Genomic DNA, 20,138 nt, shown 5'->3' on the forward strand with positions numbered 1-20,138 from the left:
CCGGATTGAAGGCTGTCCCACATTTACTGCGCCGTAATTGGCTAACCCACTTTGGGAGATGTTGTAGCTGCAATGGGGTAATAACCATGCGGCAAAAAGCCACGATTTGCACATCCAGGGCAAGGCAATGCCCTGAGTGCTTTTCCTCACATTCAGCAGACATCATGTGCCCAGGAAGCAAGAAGAAATAAACAAATACAAGTTGACACATTAAGACGTTTCTGGGATTTGGGCCCAGCCCAGGGTAAATAAGTTACAACTCTAGAAAGGGATACCTCTCTAGCACAGACTAGCCAAGATTGTTGTTGTTGTTGTTGTTTGTATACCACCCTTCATCTGTAGATCTCAGATATACAGATTCATGAAATGACAGAATTGTAGAGTTGGAAGGGACCCTGAGGAACATCTAGCCCAACCCCCTGCGATGCAGGTGTCCCATTCGGAGATTGAACCTGAAACCTTGGCATTATCATCGCCACGCTCTAACCAACTGAGCTATCCAGGCATGAGAATACAAGATGCATGCTAGCAGCACAGGCCACTACAGCAGTGTTTTTCAACCACTGTTCCGTGGCACACTAGTGTGCCGCGAGATGTTGCCTGGTGTGCCGTGGGAAAAATTAAAAAATTCAAGATAATTACTTTATATATAGTCAATATAGGCACAGAGTTAATTTTTTTAACATTTTCTAATGGTGGTGTGCCTCGTGATTTTTTTCATGAAACAAGTGTGCCTTTGCCCAAAAAAGGTTGAAAAACACTGCACTACAGGATGGTGAGATGCATTGCTGCAGCCATAAATTACTGAAGTGAGGAGGTTGCACACAGAGCCTGGGGTCTTACAATGAGATTCATGAAATAGGATTCATGCACCTCGAAGCTAGAGCAGGGCTGAGGTCTAGGGAAGCCCGGGAAGAGATGATGGGTTGCGCTTCTAATCACTTTCCTTCCTTCCTCACCAAACAACTGGAAAGGGAACGTGGAAAAGTCAAAAGGCTCTGTTAAATATTTGCCAGAAATTTGGCAGGGTAGGGGGATATGGAATTTATTCCTCTGATTTGAGCTTGGCAAGAGGGCAAGGACGGCGTATGCTGCCTCTGGATTCCACCCACTCCGGTTTCGGTGCAGTCCTGGCAGTTTCCTGTCGCACTCCAAATTCCTGTGGCACTTCTCTGTGGTTAGGCGAGATGAAGAGGGCTTTGCCTCGGCAGTCATTGCCGGGGTCGGCGCACTAGGGCTGGTCCCCTGAGCCTGACCGCGCGTGGGGAGGATTCCTCCGCCCCTCCTGTTTACTGCTGTGTACTCATGTCCTGCCCTGGGTGGGTTGGATTTTTTTTTGCTTTGGCCACAGGATGGGAGTCTGGGAAGCCTGCACTTGAAAGCACGACAGGTTTTGAAATCGGAACTTGCAGCACAGGATCTGCTGCATCTTTGCAGAAGCTTAAACGTTTAGGAAAACAAGTGGAAAGCATCTAGTCCTCAGGGCGGCAGAGAGGGAGAGCCTACAAATAGACTCAAGGCGAGAATGAGCCCACCTTGGGGAGATGGGAGGCTCACTCCTTGCAGCTCTTATCTTCCCACCCTGCAAAGCCATGTCTTTCCGTCAACAACAACTTTCCTTTCCCTGTCCCCAGTATTTAATAAAGTACCCGGGTACTTCCCATTTTGATACGAACCAAACTAGGAACTGGTGCCAGTTAGGGAAGGCATATTTTTATGTATTTTGTGTTTTTTATATTGAATTTTTATGTTTTGAGCTGCCCTGAGATCTGTGGGTAAAGGGTAGTATACTACTAATACTGTTGTTATTTAGTCGTGTCCGACTCTTCGTGACCCCATGGACCAGAGCACCCCAGACCTCCTGTCTTCCACTGCCTCCCGCAGTTTGGTCAGACTCATGTGAACACTGTCCAACCATCTCGTCCTCTGTCGCCCCCATCTCCTTGCGCCCTCAATCTTTCCCAACATCAGGGTCTTTTCTAGGGAGTCTTCTCTTCTCATGAGGTGCCCAAAGTATTGGAGCCTCAGCTTCAGGATCTGTCCTTCCAGTGAGCACTCAGGGCTGATTTCTTTGAGAATGGATAGGTTTGATCTTCTTGCAGTCCATGGGACTCTCAAGAGTCTCCTCCAGCACCATAATTCAAAAGCATCAATTCTTCGGCGATCAGCCTTCTTTATGGTCCAGCTCTCACTTCCGTACATTACTACTGGGAAAACCATAGCTTTAACTATACGGACCTTTGTTGGCAAGGTAATGTCTCTGCTTTTTAAGATGCTGTCTAGGTTTGTCATCGCTTTCCTCCCAAGAAGCAGGCGTCTTTTAATTTCGTGACTGCTGTCACCATCTGCAGTGATCATGGAGCCCAAGAAAGTAAAATCTCTCACTGCCTCCATTTCTTCCCCTTCTATTTGCCAGGAGGTGATGGGACCAGTGGCCATGACCTTAGTTTTTTTTAATGCTAATACTAATAAAAAGGCAATACTGAGTGTGTTGGACTGGTGGTCTGGTTCAGTTCAAGGCAGACTCCTGTGTCCACCAACCTTCGCTTCCGAAGGTAAAACATGGCAGTGAATTCACTCCCATGCACTCAGGAACATTTCCAAAATCCCAATCTCGGCTGTTTTTATCTCAGATCTGGCTGGGTGTGCTAGTTCACTCCATCAATGGAATTGTTTTAGATGTGGCATTGGTTGGGTTGGAAAGCATCAAATTAAGACTCCAGCCCTATCCTCTCCCCTTGGATATGCAGTCCAGGATTCTGGCAACTCGTTTTCTGATCTGCTCTGTGCATTTTAAATCTCTCTGTGTGTGTGTGTGTGTGTGTGCGTATATCATGGGGAGCCTCTTTCTGCAATCACCATTTGTTCTCCAGTCTCAGTCCCGTTGATTCATTGGAACCAGTTTTTTAACCTGCATTCAACTTTTTTTGGTTGAGAACAGAGGAGCCATGTGGATAGCTTGGTTCGCTAGAGCGCAATGCTGATGACGCTAATAATAATGATTTATTATTATTTATACCCCGCCCATCTGGGTGGGTTTCCCCAATCAAGTTGATTGAGGGCCCACGATGCCACTTCCTGATGTCACGTGCGACATTGTGAGAAGCCAGGGGACAGAACTGAACACCCTCTGAACATATATATATATATATATATATATATATATATATATATATATATATATATATATAATTGGGGGCCCCGAAATTGCCTCAGTTGTTAGAAGCTGGTGCGTATGGTTGGGAATCACTCAAAGCTGGCAGCCATGAAGTTATTAGATCAAAAGGTCCGTGTTTTCGGCCTGTCCCTCTCCGTTTCATTCGCTCTCTCCCACTCTTGCATATTTTTCTTTCTTCCCTGTATTTATTTGAAGTAGTAATAATAACCATAATCAATAACAAATACCAAATCCAGGAGCAGGAGAGAGGAAAGAAAGGAGCTGTGTGGAAAACGGCTCAGTCAGCCCTCCAGGCAAACGCAGCCTGGGACGTGGTCGGTTGTTCCAGGCCCCCGGGGATTGGAGGGTGGAAAGGAAAAAATGTCTTGGCTCTCCCAGCCCGACTGCTCAGCAACTGTCAGTCTGGTCCACGGAGGCAGCTCCGAGGTCAGCAGGAATCCCAGAGCGAGATGCTGCTCGCTCTTCTCCCGGGATTCCTGCGGCGGTGGTGGTGGTGGTGGGGAACTCAGCAGGCAGGAGCCTCCTGGCACCACCGCCTCTGGGGCTCTGGAAAGAAAAAAAGGGGGGGAATGTTCCCACATGGCCTTGGGGGAGTTACAAAGCCCTCAGGGTGCAGATTCCACCATAAGCCGCCCACCAAGTCGAAGCTGACCATGGCTGGACGGTGGGGTGTAAATTTATGGGCTTTTAAATTATTATTTTAATGTATTTATTGTACACTGCCATGGATTTCTCCCTCCGAGTTGGTGGTTTATAAAAATCAAAATTAAAAAAAAACAATACTGTTCAAATCATTGTGGAAGAGAAAGAGCCTGGTTAGGTTGGCCTGCTGACAATTTAAATTTGGAAAGTGCTCTGCAATCCATCTTTTGGGTTTGCACATGCCCGTGAGGTAGGCTGTGTCCTAGCTCCCATTTAAGGGGCAGGAGACTTGGATTTGAGAGACAGAGAGAAGAAAACTTTGCCCAGGGCCACAGCCCTCACTCGTTGAACCTCTCTCGGAGCTGGCATCTTCATCCACATCCAAATCAACACCGTCCTCCCTGCATTCATGGACATTGGAAGTGATTGGAAATAAAAGAAAGAAGGAGGGGGATTCTGGGGGAAATGCGGGTGAGAGGAATGGAGCAGCCTTGGATGCAAGGCAGGAGAGCCGAAATCAAGGATGGGGAACCTGTGGCTCTCTAGATGTTGTTGGACCGCAACTCCCAATATTGTTCACCATTGGTTCTCCTAGCTGGGGTGATGCTGTGGACAGAAAGCACCACCCTCGCTCTGATTTGGCTTTATTATGATGCCATGTAGCCAGTGAGATTTGGCTGTGGCCAAAGCTAGTTCAGAACGAGGGCAAGGTCTTCAATTGCTGCCTCCATTAGGACTGCAAATCAGGTCGCAGCTAAAAAGGTAAGAGGAAGATACAGGCCACCAGCAGCAGCAGCAGCCACCATTAGGAACCTGACTTCAGGTGCTGTAGGCAACCCGGAATTTGCGCCACCAGTGTTTGCTCTGTGATGGTTCATTTATCTAGATAAGGATCAGGGTGTGCTTGTCTGTGTCTCACAACACCATATTCTTCTGCATATAAATTGCTTTAACTGATCCCAGCCTTGTATTTTCATGTTGTCGTAGCCTGCCCTGGGATGACAATAATAATGATTAATAATATGCAAACCATCGCTCCATGCTGTGGCCAACATGTGATGGTGGTGATCGTTAATTTTAGGATTTGCTTGTTATTGCTCGGCCTGGGGAGGGCATTTGTTTGGGTGAGGTGTTGCAACAAAAAAAAGTAGGCTGAAATATGAAGCAATTTTTTTGTTGTGTTTTTTTTGCATATGTGTACCAGCTCTGCATTTGTGTGTAATGGGGCTAAACCGGATCTCTTGTGTGCCAGTAACTGAGACCTCCTCTCTCTCCTTCCTTCCCCCCCCTCCAGCCTGTGGACCAGGCACCTTCAAGTCAAAGCAGGGGGAAAGTCGGTGCACCCCTTGCCCTCCCAACAGTCGGACAAGCTCCGGGGCAGCTACTCTCTGCATGTGCCAGAACAACTATTTCCGCTCAGACACAGATCCACCCGACAGTGCCTGCACCAGTAAGTCTGCCCTTTGGCTGCTTGGCGTTTCGTTTTCACTTCAAAATGTGTTTATTTCGGGCTTATTATTCTACACTAGCTTGAGGGTACCAAGGTGGGTGAGATGATCCTCTAAGGTAGCACATGAATGCATTTATACCATAGGTAGGCAAACGTAAGGCCCGGGGGGCGGATCTGGCCCAATCGCCTTCAAAATCCTGCCCAGGGACGGTCCAGGAATCAATGTGTTATTACATGAGTAGAATGTGTCCTTTTATTTAAAATGCATCTCTGGGTTATTTGTGGGGCCTGCCTGGTGTTTTTACATGAGTAGAATGTGTGCTTTTATTTAAAATGCACCTCTCGGTTATTTGTGGGGCATAGGAAGTTGTTCATTTCCCTCCAACCAAAAAAAAAATTTATAGTCCGGCCCCCCACCAGGTCTGAGGGACAGTGGACCAGCCCCCTGTTGAAAAGGTTTGCTGACCCCTGTTATACTTCCGCCCATTGCTTTGTTGACGAAACTAACAATTTACAAAAGATTTGCAAAGGTGTTTCGGGAATTTGGAAGATGGGAGAAGAGATATGCTGGTGGCACCACACAAAAATGGCTTTTGGGGTGGGGTGGAGCCTCTACACTAGATTTGGGGTGCTGTTGCTTACTGGAAGGAAAGGTAGCCGGGAGGTTGGCATGGTGTAAACGCACCGGCAGAACCAATCCTGTGCTTCTGCCGATGTTTATGCCCCACACCAATTTCCTTCCCCCTCTCTCTCCCCGTGAGCAATAGCAACCTTCCTGCCAGGAACCTCCGCTCTACCCAGCCAGCGGTTTCTGATGTCACAGGTACTAGCCAATCGGTGCCCTCTGTAGCCAGCTTTAACCTGGCTCGGACTAAACCATGCTGCAGACTTGCAGAACCAGTCTTCATTTTTTTTCAGAGCTTGGTTTAGGAGAGAAAAGGGTACATTTGCATTGTACCCGCTCAAACCGCCACACCTAAAAGCATTACCTCTGCTTCCTCCAATACAAGGTGGTTGTAAAGATGACTAGAGAAACTTGTATGCAAAAGTCGTCAAAGACTCACGTGCCTTTGCATCATTTTATTTTATTTTTGGAGAGGGGATGGCGAAAGGCTTCAGGAGGGGGAGCCCAGCTTCGAGGGTAGGGTTTTAGGGACTTTTTCGGGGACCCTGAGCCTTTTTTGATCCCGTGGCAGGTGTCCCGTCGGCCCCGCGCAGCGTCATCTCCAACGTGAACGAGACGTCCCTGGTTCTGGAGTGGAGCGAGCCCCGCGACTCCGGGGGCCGGGAGGACCTGCTCTACAACGTCATCTGCAAGAAGTGCAGCGTGGAGCGGCGGCTGTGCATGCGCTGCGACGACAACGTGGAGTTTGTCCCCCGCCAACTCGGCCTGACCGAGAGGCACATTTACATCAGCAACCTCATGGCTCACACGCAGTACACCTTCGAGATCCAGGCCGTCAACGGGGTCTCGAGCAAGAGCCTCCAGAACCCCCAGTTTGCCTCTGTCAACATCACCACCAACCAGGCAGGTGAGTTCCTCATGGGAAGGGGAGGGCAGCTCAGGAAGCGCCACCCCCACCTCCAGCAAGCAGCTGCCTAGGCTCTCCCTGGCAATCTCTGCCGAGCCAGTGGTGGAGCAGCAACCTCTGGGACTGAGGCCGTTTCGTGCCAAACGGGCCTTGATCTTGGAGTCCTGGAGTTTCCTTGGATTCCTGTAAGCGTGTTGGGCGTCCGGTTGTGCATCTAGCCAAGGATTTAAGGTTGCTGTTGTAGAGAATGTAAACGTTGTTGGGTGGTTTTTGCTTAAAGAAGAGCCATCCGGTAACTAGGTCCTTTATTTCTAAAATCTTGCCCTAGGTTGGTTTGTTTTTAACCAGTTTGTACGCATTTCCCCTCCTTCGATGAAATGAGCCAGTGTGGTGGCCTTCCAGGCTTCCCAGACCTTGGATCCACCTTTCTAGAGCTGAAGGAGGAAGTTGGAAGAGGGGTGTTCTTTCCCACTTCTTCTCCTAGCTCTATGCCCTTTTCCAGGCTCAGGTTGATTCTCCTTGATCTTTTACCCAGATCTCATGGGAGAGCAAAGTATGTGCACACACTCTTTCTCTCCTGTCTCTTGGGATGGGGAGGGGGAGAGTGATACGAGGAAGGGAAGTGACCAGATGAGTGGCTCCAACACTCATTCAGAAATACAAATATGGGTCCACTGACCTCCAAAGATTGGGGGCTCCTGTTGTGGAGTCAGGATGGACAGGGCCAGCTAGCCCATGAGACAAGGTGAAGCAACTGCCTCAGGCAGCAAGATCCATGGGGACGGCAGATCCAGCATTCAAGAACACATTGCTCACTGCTGCTGCCAGACCTGCTGTCTCCTCAGCAACCCTCTCCCCAAATGCTGCCTCCACAGCGGCCTCTCGGTGAATAGGAGGCACTGCTGGTCTCCTCCCAAGTTCTGTCACCAATGTTGATTTTTATCCCCCCTACCCTTTGCTCACGGCGTAGATATTCACTCCCCTCTTCTTCCCTGGCATGGGGGCGCCATTTTGTGGTTTGCCTCAGGTGCCAAAATGTCTTGAGCCGGCCCTGATAGTGGGCATCATTCCATGTTGCCCCCAAAGACAGCTGTTCCGATGTGACCAGTGGGAAATTGCTGATGGAGCTTGATTAAGGGATAGCGACCTTTCCAGAAGGCTGCTCCTGTTGGGATATGCAATAGAGGAAGCGAAATGGGTTTCCGTTCCGGATGATGGACTGGATCTTCCAGCTCAGGCCCTGCATTCCAGTGGCTTAGTAGACATGTTGGCGCCTAGCATACCTTTCACAGTGACCTGTTTGACACAGCGAATGAAACGGCAGTTGGCTCTCGAGTGGATTTGGGCCATCTTTTTTTAGTGGTCCTGTGAATGCTTCGTTGTGCCTCCAGCTTTATTTGAGTCCTGGAAATCTTAGAAAATGGCAGTAGAAATCTGGCCAAGGAGCCCCGCCCTTTTTTGGGGGGGCCAAGGAACACATTTGGAAAATCGTAACATTCATGGTGGAGAAAACAATTCACATAAGAAATACCGGTGATTCTCGGACTTGCGAAACACCCACATGTAACCCCACCAAACAAGCAAAGCACAGGTGAAATAGACAGGCAACATTCACCCCCCCCAAAAAAAATAAAAATCAGGCAGCTCAAACACACACGTCCTAACAAGAAAATTGCAGGTGAACCCCTGGCTTCCAAAAAAAAAACAACCAACTGCCCAAAATACAGGGAAAGCACCCCAAAAGCACCAGGGCGCACCCATCCTCAGAAATAATAATGCACCCAAGGAAACGCCCATTCCCCAAACTTACCAATCACCTGCAGGTTTGCCTTTTTTCCCCTTACTTGAATGTTTTGGATGGGAGCTGGTTTCCTTCCTTTGAGCACCCAAATCAGGCCCAGAAGATCCTAGAGAAAGGAAAGGAAGGGGAGAAGCTGGAAGTCTGTACTTCACTTTCCTGCCAGCCCAGCTGCTGCTGGCTTCTTCAAAAAGAGAGGGAGAGAGAGAGAGAATAACAATCTTTGTGAAAAGCATTTTGAAATCAGGAGTGATGGGGAGCCCTGATGGACCCCAAGGGAAATATTGGGGGGGTGGGGAGCAGAGGCACCATGTTGCCTTTGGGTGCTGCATTGAAGACCTCAGCAACTCACATGTTCACGCCTGGAGTTGTCTGTCAAGGGAGCCGAATCAGTTGTCGTTTCTGCTGATAAGGAGGGAGGCTGACGCTTCTTCTCACCCCCCCCCCTCCCTCCCGCAGCTCCTTCAGCAGTTCCCACAATGCATCTGCACGGCAGCACGGGAAGCAGCATGACTCTTTCCTGGGAGCCACCCAAACAGCCCAACGGGATCATCCTGGACTACGAGATAAAGTACTTTGAGAAGGTAAAGCTAATCCTCTGGCAGGGACAAGACGGGCACACTTCAGCTTGACAAGCACTCGGCGCACTTCTTTTCCCGCTGAGAGGGGAATTAGGTAGTGTGCTGGATTCTGCTGCAGGTAGCCAAGCAGGTGAGCCAGCCGAACAGGAAAACCTCCGTTCAAAGCTTGCCGTTTGTGCCGCCCTCTCTGCAAGGTTGGGGGGCCGGGATGCTGGCATAATTTACAGGGGTGGTTGTGATGGTTGTTGCAGAGATGGGGGAATCTTTCAGGCGTTGTGGGACTCTCAACTCCCAGCAGGCCCAGCCAATATGGACGGTGGGAGTTGGGGAACAGCAGCATCCATATACAGTGGTACCTTGGGTTACAGACGCTTCAGGTTACAGACTCTGCTAACCCAGAAATAGTACCTCGGGTTAAGAACTTTGCTTCAGGATGAGAACAGAAATCGTGTTCTGGCGGCGTGGCGGCAGCGGGAGGCCCCATTAGCTAAAGTGGTGTCTCAGGTTAAGAACGGACCTCCAGAACGAATTAAGTTCTTAACCTGAGGTACCACTGTATAACGAAACATTTTAGCAACGAGAGGTGCTGTACAGAGCAATGGTTAATAAGAGCAGCAGTGAATAATGATGATTAGCGATGATAAGGAGGAGAGAATGCAGGTTATTAAACGGGTGGCGCGGTGGTCTAAACCACTGATCCAAGGGCTTGCCGATCAGAAGGTCGGCGGTTCGAATCCCAGCGACGGGGTGAGCTCCCGTTGCTCGGTCCCAGCTCCTGCCCACCTAGCAGTTCGAAAGCACGTCAAAGTGCAAGTAGATAAATAGGTACCACTCCGGTGGGAAGGTAAATGGTGTTTCCGTGCGCTGCTCTGGTTCGCCAGAAGCGGCTTTGTCATGCTGGCCACATGACCCGGAAGCTGTCTGCGGACAAACGCCGGCTCCCTCGACCTATAAGCGAGATGAGCACCGCAACCCCAGAGTCGTCCGCGACTGGACATAACGGTCAGGGCTACCTTTACCTTTTATCTTATCAATGCACGGCCTTCCCAGGGTGCCTTTCTTTACTGCAGAGAAAACCACTAGAAAGTTGTGCAAAGGAGAATTCTGGGGTGACCCTGAACGCCCTGCGTGTCCCTTCTTGTAGAGACACCTTTGGCCCTCTAGGTGTTAGGAACATTAGAAGAGCTTGTTGGATCAGGCCAATGGCCCATCTAGTCCAGCATCCTGTTCTCACAGTGGCCAACCAGATGCCCGTGGGAAACCAGCAAGCAGGATTTGAGCACAAGACCAACTCTCCCCTCCTGCGGTTTCCAGCAACTGGTCTTCAGAAGCATTGCTGCCTCCAACCGTGGAAGCAGAAGACAGCCATCAGGGCTAGTAGCAGCCTTTGACTGCCGTTCCTCCATGAATTAGTCTAATCCTCTTTTAAAGCCATCCAAGTCGGGGAAGGGCTGGATGTGACTCTGAGACGCCCCTTTTCTCTTTCCCTGCAGCAGGAGCAGAGCGACGGCATCGCCAACACCGTCACCAGCCAGAAGAACAACGTGCGCTTGGAAGGGCTGAAGCCCAACTCTGCCTACATGGTGCAGGTCCGGGCGCGCACGGTGGCTGGCTATGGGATGTACAGCCTCCCCATGGAGTTTCGGACGCCAGTGGAGGACGGTATGAGCTTTCCACCTTCCCTTCCCTTCCCCACAGGCTTCTGCCATCCAAGCATCTCCCTTCCTTCTCCACTCCCACCTTCCAACGCTCTTTCTTCCTCTCCTAACAGGCTCCAGTAGCAAGAGCTTCCAGGAACTGCCTCTTATCGTGGGGTCGGCTACCGCAGGCCTGGTCTTTGTGATTGCGGTCGTGGTGATAGCCATTGTCTGCTTCAGGTACTGGCGGGGACGAGGGAGAGCCTGAGCTCCGGGGAGGGGCGTGACTATTCATTCTGTCAAGGATTGGGTCTGCCTGTATTAGCGGTAGCCAATTTGTGGTGCTGTCCAGATGTTTTGGACTACAGCTCCCATCCCTCCAGGTGTTGCTAAGCTCTCAACTCCCAGCATGGGCAATGGTCAGTGGTGGCAATCCACAGAGTCCGGAGGGCACCACGTTGGCTATCCCCGACTTACATGAACAAGCAAAAGTCTTGCAGCACCTCCAAGACTGATTGATTATGACTTAAGTTGGGGATGGGGAGACTTCGCCTTTCTGGAAGTTGTTGGACTCCTAATTCGCATCATTCCTGAGCATGGATCCAGTGCTGGAAATTAGCCAGTCGCCAGGCACACTTTGCGACTGGTGTGAGTCCCATTGCGACCGCATGGAGATCTCTGAATGCCAGGTTGGCGACTGGGGAAAGCAAAAAGTATTTTTCTTGAAGCTTGCATTTCCTTTATTCAGGATTGTTTTATTTGATGCTTTGATGAATGGTAAACCGCTTTGAGATTCGTTCTTTAAAATATAAAGTGGTGCAGAAATGAAACCAACAACAATGAAGATCTCACCGGGGGTGGGGCGAGGTGCCTAGACATTCCATTGTGGCGACCTTAATCGTGGCTTAAGGTGCCATTTGGTGATCAGTGGAACCTCTACTTACGGACATCATCCATTCTGGAGGTCCATCCACTGGTCGAAACGGGACGCTAGAAGACCTGTCTTGTGCATGTGCGCATTCGGCGGTAGCGATGGCAGAAGCCGCATCCGCGAATCGTGGCAAACCCGGTGTTTACTTCTGGGTTTGCCGCAGATGCAACTTGGAACGTCCGCGAGACGAGATGTATGTAAGTCGAGGTTCCACTGTATGTTGTTGTTGTTTAGTCATTTAGTCGTGTCCGACTCTTCGTGACCCCATGGACCAGAGCATGCCAGGCACTCCTGTCTTCCACTGTCTCCCGCAGTTTGGTCACTCATCTTGGTAGCTTTGAGGGCACTGTCCAACCATCTCATCCTCTGTCGTCCCCTTCTCCTTGTGCCCTCCATCTTTCCCAGCATCAGGGCCTTTTCCAGGGAGTCTTCTCTTCTCATGAGGTGGCCAAAGTTCCACTGTATATGAGTTTCTAACCCTGCACGGGTCATGCTGGTTAGGGTCAATAGCAGGTGCGGTCTGACCGCTTCTAGGAGGACCTCAGGTTCCCCCATCCCACTAACTTTCGTGGACTTGATTCCACTTCATCAGATGCACGGTGTGCCATTCTCAGTTGTCTGTGTCTGTATGGATATCTGTATATCCACGAAGGCAAGGGGAATCATAAGCCGCGAGGTCAGAGGGAACGGAGTGCAGAAACTGCAGACTGTGGCCCTTCAATGAGAGGTGCAATGAATGCAGCAGAAGTGCAGAAACCCTTTATAGCACCCTGCCTTCATGGTATCCCCACGGCTGATTGAGTACTCTCCAGCTATTATCTGTGCATGCATAATAATAACTGTGCATAGATAACAGAGCAAGAGGATGGGTGGAGTAGATGTCGGCTCTCTGTGTGTAATGGTGTTCAGTGTTCCAGTGCTCAGGTTTTGGTGGAAAGATGACCAGAAGGTGGGTAATTTTGCAGTCTGTTTGATGCCTTCTTTTCTCTTTGGGCAGGAAGCAACAAAACAACGCAGACTCGGAGTATACGGAGAAGCTGCAGCAATACAGTGAGTATCAAGCCAGGGGTGGCATGAGCACCTGAGTCACACAGGCATGTGAATGTTATTTTCAAGCCTGCATTTATTTCCCAGAGATGCCTGCATGCCTGTGTGCGCTCTGCAGCCCCAAAGGAGCTGGCCACCCTTTTTGTAGCTGCTTCAAAAGGCTGCATGTAAACCTCTTCGTCCTCTTTCTCCGATGGAAAGGTGGTACATGGCGGTGATGATCATGTATCCTCACAACTGTGCTGCCTTATGGCAATTCCTGGCAGGCATTCTTCCAACCCCAAAGAACCTTTGCATTCCATTTTGGCAAAAGAGATGACAAGTTTCTAGCCCTCATTGTAATAAGGAAAAACTGTCCATAGTATTCGGAACAGGATTTTCATTTAGGGGTGTCAGTGATTTAAAGGCATGTAAAGACCGCCTTTTTAGTTTAAAAAGAAAAGAAGTAATTGCATAATTTGCCACCAGATCCATGTTAGGCAAGCAAAAGGATTCTCGCATTGCAGGGGGTTGGGCTAGATGACCTTCGTGGTCCCTTCCAACTCCACAGTTCTATAATTATATGATTCTAATCTCAGGGATAAGGGACACGGGTGGCGCTGTGGGTTAAACCACAGAGCCTAGGGCTTGCTGATCAGAAGGTCGGCAGTTCAAATCCCCGCGATGGAGTTGCTCGGTCCCTGCTCCTGCCCACCTAGCAGTTTGAAAGCACGTCAAAGTGCAAGTAGATAAATAGGTACCGCTCTGGCTAGAAGGTAAATGGCGTTTCCATGCACTGCTCTGGTTTTCCAGAAGCGGCTTAGTCATTCTGGCCACATGACCCGGAAGCTGTACGCCGGCTCCCTCGTCCAATAATGTGAGATGAGCGCTGCAACCCCAGAGTCGGACACGACTGGACCTAATGGTCAGGGGTCCCTTTACCTTTACCTTTAATCTCGGAGATAATCAAGAAGAACCTAGGAGAGTCAAACTTAAACGAGCCCCAGGTATGTCTGCATGCTCTCTATTGTGATAAAAGCATGTGTCCTGATCCCACACTTAATGCGAATTGCCTCTCTGTCCTTGCAGTCACTCCAGGGATGAAGGTTTATATCGACCCTTTCACTTACGAGGACCCCAATGAAGCTGTCCGGGAGTTTGCCAAGGAAATCGACATTTCATGCGTGAAAATCGAGGAGGTGATTGGAGCAGGCAAGTCACCTGACGGCAGCTCAGTTCCTGCCCACCGAGGGAAGAGGAGGGGGCGGGGTCCGGCTATACTCTCGGTGGGTGTGGCCACTCGTTTCCGGCATGTGACTGTCTTGCCCCCCCACAGGTGAATTCGGAGAAGTCTGCCGGGGTCGCCTCAAGCTTCCAGGCAGGAGGGAGATCTTTGTGGCCATCAAAACACTGAAAGTGGGCTACACGGACCGGCAGAGGCGAGACTTCCTGAGCGAGGCCAGCATCATGGGGCAGTTTGACCACCCCAACATCATTCACCTGGAGGGGGTGGTCACCAAGAGCCGACCCGTCATGATCGTCACGGAGTTCATGGAGAACTGCGCCCTCGACTCCTTCCTGCGGGTGAGCAGGACTCCCTGGTCTTGCCAAGAGCTTCCTGGGCTCTTTCCAAGCAGACGTATAATGCATACTTCATTCTCTTTCTTATCCATTCTTCTCTGTTTGGAGCTTCTTCTTCCTTCCATTTCTGCACATATAGAATCCAAGATGCTGTTGGTACATACATAAACAACTTTAAACATTTTTTTTGGGGGGGAGGGGGATTTCAGCCCCTATCATCCCTAACAGAAACGCTAAATATGCTCATCCTCATGGTCTCTTCCAATTCTATGATCTGAGCTCTACTCAACCCATCAAATGTGGATGTGTTGCTCCAATGTTTGGCAGGGGTTTCTTGCCACCTTACATATTGCACGAGCCCATTTGCTTTGCGATGTGCAAACCGTGTGTGCCTGTGTGTGTGTGTGTGTGTGTACATGCACGCACCATGGCAAGATCCCCAAGGATAGGCAGGGAAACAGCCCACGGAGAGCTGATCTTTTCAAACCTGAGTCGAAGGGAGCAATTCTTTCTGACCCCTCTCTGCTTGTTCCACCAACAGCTGAATGACGGGCAGTTCACGGTGATCCAGCTGGTTGGCATGCTTCGCGGCATCGCCGCTGGCATGAAGTACCTGTCTGAGATGAACTATGTGCACCGGGACCTGGCAGCCCGCAACATCTTGGTCAACAGCAACCTGGTGTGCAAAGTGTCCGACTTTGGGCTCTCGCGCTTCTTGGAGGACGACCCCGCGGACCCCACCTACACCAGCTCACTGGTATGTGACACCCTCGCCACCATGCCCTGTCCCTCCCCTCTCACAGGCCTGGCAGGGAAGGTTGCGGAAGCCCTGTCCAAGGACTGGTCTCTCCGCACAAAGATACCTAGGGCCACACGCACGCTACAAGGAAAACCTGCGGGGAAGGAAGAGTCACCGTGATGAGGCCAGAACTAGAATTAAGACGAGCGCGAAACAGTATGCCAAGGGAAGAACTAGGGGGAGGTCCACAGCTTTGGGGAGAGACCATAGCCCAGTGGTTAGAGCCGCTGCTTGGCTTCCAGGTTCAATCTCCAGGTAGAGACCCTTTGTCTGAAAACTTGGGAGAGCCTGCAGCATTCCAGCTTTTTAAAAAAATTAAAAATTGGAGTACAGCTCTCATTAGCCCAGCATAACCAGTGGTCAGGGATGGTTGCAGTTGCAGTGTAAATAATAATAATAATAATAATAATAATAATAATAATAATAATAATAATAATAATAACAACAACAACAACAACAATAATACTCCACCCACCTGGCTGGGCTGCCCCAGCCACTTGGGACGGCTTCCAACACATATAAAAGCATAATGAAATATCAAACATTTAAAAACTTCCCAATACAGGGCTGCCTTCGAATTTCTTCTAAGGCTGTGTAGTTCTTGAGCTCCTTCACATCGGAGGGGAGGGTGTTCCACAGGGCCGGCGCCACTGCCATGAAGGCCCTCTGGAGGTCACCAAGTTGTGGAGGGCTGTTGTATACCAGGCTGAGGTAGTTGGCCCAATGGCATAAGGAAGCATCTCCAGGTATGCCTGGTTTGAAGGCCTCTTTGGACCTCAAGGATGCATTCAAGCATCCAGTCCACCATTGAAAGGCCAAAGTGGTACATTCCCATCCCATGAGGCCTGCTGACCATGTGCTAGTCTCGTGGCCAAGTCTGCAGCCCGAACCTGCATGGCTTCTTCCTCCACAGACCTTTAAATAGCCAGTGTGGGGTTGTGGTTATTGCCCTGGCCTATGGGACCTGGGAGACCAGGGTTCAAATGCCCACACAGCCCTGAAGCTCATTGGTTGTCCTTGACTCTCAGCCTAACTCCTGGGCCTTAAACACAGGGCTACTCTGAGGACCTCCAGACACAATTCCCAGGCTTGCTTCCTGGGGGGTCACTTGGGTGCTGCTAATACGGCGGTTTGACTCCCTCTCCGCACTCCATGGTGTCTCGAGACCGGCGGGCGCCAACTAACAATTATTGAGTTGGGGAGAACGCTGGGGGTATATAAATTTAATAAACGAATAGCTTTGGGGGCATCAAGAGGAATTGGGAGCGCCATGTGGAAGCACTGGATTAGGGAAAGGACAAAGTCTGCCAGCAGTTCTGACTTCTTTGGGAAGAAGTCCCACTCCTCTGCATTAATGGATCTCCAAACCCTCCCGGGGTTATCCGCAGTTACAGAGACCGCAGGTGTCAGAAGGTGGAGGAGCCCATGCAGCTTCAGGCTGACCCCGTCTCCCTCCTGGACTGCCAGGATTCATTCATCCATTCATTCATTCATTCATTCATTTGATTGATTGATTGATTGATTGATTGATGGATAGATGGATTGATTTCCCCCCCCCATAACGCTTTATATATTTAAGAAAAATCTCAAAGCGGTTTACAGCATATTAAATCAATAAAACATAAATAAAACAATCTGAAGAAAGTCAAACGTAGAGTATACAGTCAAAGCAGCGTAACAGAAAACTAAAATATTATCCTAAAGATTTCAAAATAAAACATTTACAAAGGAGGTGAACTAAAATACATATTTAACATAGTAGGGCTGGGTGAGTCTGGGGCAGCGGATTATATGGGGGCTGCGGAGGGGTTGGCGCTAATTAACGGTGTCAAGTGTCTCTTCCCGCAGGGCGGCAAGATCCCGATCCGGTGGACCGCCCCGGAAGCCATCGCCTACCGCAAGTTCACCTCTGCCAGCGACGTGTGGAGCTACGGGATCGTCATGTGGGAGGTGATGTCCTACGGCGAAAGACCTTACTGGGATATGTCCAACCAGGATGTAAGTACGGCCTCTTCCCGTGTAGGAGAAGGAGAGGTGCAGGAGCAAAAGCGCCCCTGCGTGACCCCTTGCCTGTTGTTTCCTGCTGGTCTCCTTAGGTGATCAACGCCGTGGAGCAGGACTACCGCCTTCCACCGCCCATGGACTGCCCCACGGCGCTGCACCAGCTCATGCTGGACTGCTGGGTGCGCGACCGCAACCTCCGGCCCAAGTTCTCTCAGATCGTGAACACGCTCGACAAGCTGATCCGCAACGCGGCCAGCCTGAAGGTCATCGCCAGCGTGCAGTCTGGGTCAGTGCCGTTCGCCCCCTCACCCTCTCCAAGCACAGGCAACCTGCTGTGTCTGGACTAACTGTGCCAAGTTTCTAGCGCTCGTGGCGGAAAAATAAATAAGCAAACCTCGGATAGATCTATCTGTGGCCTTGGGGGCTGGAGTCGGGCAGCAACCGGGGCTGGAGCGACGAGCAAAGAGGGTGGACAGGGAAGCGGACAGCCGCCTTTTTAGCCTCCTCGCGCGCCACAGGACTGCCAGGACTGCCCCCCTGCGGCTCTGCCCCACGCGCAGCCCAGTCTCCCCCTCCTGAGCCTTGCCTGACCTCTGGGCTCTCTCATCCCTCGCAGCGTTTCCCAGCCCCTCCTGGACCGCACCGTGCCGGATTACACCACCTTCACGACTGTGGGCGACTGGCTCGACGCCATCAAAATGGGGCGGTACAAGGAGAACTTCGTCAACGCAGGATTCGCCTCCTTCGACCTGGTAGCCCAGATGACAGCCGAGTAAGTAAGAAGGGGGCGTGGCTGGCGGCGGAGCAAATCACACAGCGGCCTCAGGAGACTGGGCCGTTTGCGTTTAAGCCAGACAACGTAGCAGGGGAAGGCCGAGATTGGCATGTTACTTCTCTTCGTTCCTTGCATTTGGACCGTGGAATGAAATTCTCACCAGCCTACCAGGGGTGGGTGGGTGGGTGGGGCTATGACAGTGTTTTGTAGATAATTCATCGTCCGGGGTCTCCTGGTGCCAGCCACTAGTCGAAAGATCCTTGCTGCTGCCAAATGTGGCGAGCCGGCACTTGAGTATTTGCTGAGACCTCCATGGGACATGCATTCCATCAAGTCGATCCACTGCCCCAAAAAACAAAAAGCAAAGAAAGACTTTGAATTGGCCCTTTGTTAGGCCGGGGACTCAGAATCCTCCCCCCCCCCCGTGCCTTTGCTCGAGAACAGTGGTGCTCTGGATTTAAATTTCTTATTGCAGGGGTGGGGGGGGGGGTGGATTCTGCAGAGGGCCATGTGCATTGAGTCACTCACTCCGGAATGTGCCAAGCCAGCCCCGCTGCATCGAGGGCCCTCCTTTCTGTTCTGCTTGGTGGGGGCCTCCGGACGCCTGCCCCAGAGGCCTTCTCTGATGGCACTGCTGCTCAAGAATGGTCCTGTCCCAGGGCAGGGAGGTGTCCTCCGTGTGTGGACGGTTCACAGAACCTCCCAGCCCAGCAAAAAATTAAAAAAAATCCCCAGCTGCTTAAACACGGACTCTGTATTCTTAAGGTCCAGGGACATTAACCACAGTCCTACCCAAGTGTCAAGTGGAGAGGAGGAAGGTCATCTGAAGTGGGCAGGCAGGACTGTGGCTGAAAAAGTCAGTTCATGAAATGGAAGTCAGTTCACACCACTAAAAATAGTTAGAGTTGTGTCCGGCACAGTGCCAAATTAGTTGTTCCGTCAGGACAAAGATTTACGATTGCACAGTGGAACTTCTGCCTTAAAAATTGTATTGCACTTGAGAACAATGATTGCCTTGTGTGTTAGTGATTCTGACCGCAGTGTTTCAATATAGGACATTATTATTAACCCCCCCCCCCCGCCCCCACGTTGCATCTTTTTTGAGGGCACCTAGTGAGTTCATGGCCAGGGAGAGATCTGAACGCAACTCATGCCTCTGAGCAAAAACACACTGCTCTCCACCGGCCCTCCCATTGATGCATCTGGTGGCAGGGAGTTCCACGGGTCAGCCTGCACTTACTCCCTTTCCCGCGCTTTCCGACACCCCCCAAAAGCTGAGTTCCCCTTTCCGTGCGTTGCTAACTCCTTTGCTCCTTGTTCCTTTCCAGGGACTTGCTCAGGATAGGAGTGACGCTAGCAGGACACCAGAAGAAGATTCTGAGCAGCATACAGGACATGAGGTTACAAATGAACCAGACGTTGCCGGTTCAGGTTTGACCGCTGAGGACTCTGGCTTGGAATGGACCCGACGGGGGAACCTCCCTGGGATTCTAGTTTGTGGTGCTGCCCAGCTTCCTGAGTGTGGGGCGGGGAGAGGTGTCGTTCTCTCTCCACCCCACAACCCTCCCCCCATATTTTTGCGTGGAGCCTATTGGCTTGTCGACAGACCTCTGGCGGGACGGACTAGGGTGGTCCTAGCTAGATGAACGGCACGCGGGGGGAGAGGCCCGAAGGAAACCCTGCCTTTTTCTTCTTTCCCCCCTTTCCCCCCTTTTTTATTATTTCGCTGTTGCGTGCTCGCAATGGCGTGCCAGCAACGCGGAGTCTTCATATTGAAGGCGCATTATGGATGGGGGGGGATGGAGGCACCCCAGCTCTCTCCACTCACTGAGGCTCTCCCCCCACTGCCCTCCAATGGTGCCATCGTTGTCCTTTGGGCATCTCAGACCTCGCTGCGGCAGATTCTTCCAACTCCACGCTGCCCAAGAGGAAAAGGAATCCCCAGCCAACGAATGAATGGGGAAAAGCACCTGCCAGAGCCGCTCTCCTCCCCAGGAAAGGGGCCTCCAGCCAGGCGTTCCCCCCGCACGCCCAGAGACGATTGCGCTGTGGCCAGCTCCGCTCCCCGGGGCCGGCGGGGGAGCCACATGGGGGACGTCTGCAGGGAGAGATGGCGGCCGGTCCATTCGGGACTCTGAACGCTGGAACTGCAAAAGCCGGTAGCGGCGCCGGCGAGTTTTCTACGCGGAGGAGTCGGGCGACCC

The 20,138-nt window shown here is 51.1% G+C and overlaps 1 protein-coding gene across 2 annotated transcripts in view; it reads left to right on the forward strand.

Moving 5' to 3' along the window:
• Positions 1 to 19,535, forward strand: part of EPHB3 (EPH receptor B3) — a 90,429-nt gene extending 70,894 nt beyond the window's left edge. Inside the window, exons 4-16 of one of the 2 annotated variants that reach the window (XM_033150755.1) lie at positions 5,115 to 5,270; positions 6,467 to 6,802; positions 9,060 to 9,184; positions 10,675 to 10,843; positions 10,953 to 11,058; positions 12,747 to 12,799; positions 13,865 to 13,987; positions 14,112 to 14,359; positions 14,898 to 15,113; positions 16,989 to 17,153; positions 17,252 to 17,445; positions 17,776 to 17,931; positions 19,263 to 19,535. In XM_033150755.1, coding sequence (XP_033006646.1) covers positions 5,115 to 5,270; positions 6,467 to 6,802; positions 9,060 to 9,184; positions 10,675 to 10,843; positions 10,953 to 11,058; positions 12,747 to 12,799; positions 13,865 to 13,987; positions 14,112 to 14,359; positions 14,898 to 15,113; positions 16,989 to 17,153; positions 17,252 to 17,445; positions 17,776 to 17,931; positions 19,263 to 19,371 — 2,156 coding nt within the window. In that variant the 3' untranslated portion in view covers positions 19,372 to 19,535. The remainder of the gene's footprint in view (positions 1 to 5,114; positions 5,271 to 6,466; positions 6,803 to 9,059; positions 9,185 to 10,674; positions 10,844 to 10,952; positions 11,059 to 12,746; positions 12,800 to 13,864; positions 13,988 to 14,111; positions 14,360 to 14,897; positions 15,114 to 16,988; positions 17,154 to 17,251; positions 17,446 to 17,775; positions 17,932 to 19,262) is intronic. The other variant, XM_033150756.1, reaches the window with a different exon arrangement.
• The last annotated feature ends 603 nt before the right edge of the window (positions 19,536 to 20,138 follow it).

The sequence above is a fragment of the Lacerta agilis genome, chromosome 5 (genome assembly GCF_009819535.1).
Source record: "Lacerta agilis isolate rLacAgi1 chromosome 5, rLacAgi1.pri, whole genome shotgun sequence".
Taxonomy (NCBI): domain Eukaryota; kingdom Metazoa; phylum Chordata; class Lepidosauria; order Squamata; family Lacertidae; genus Lacerta; species Lacerta agilis.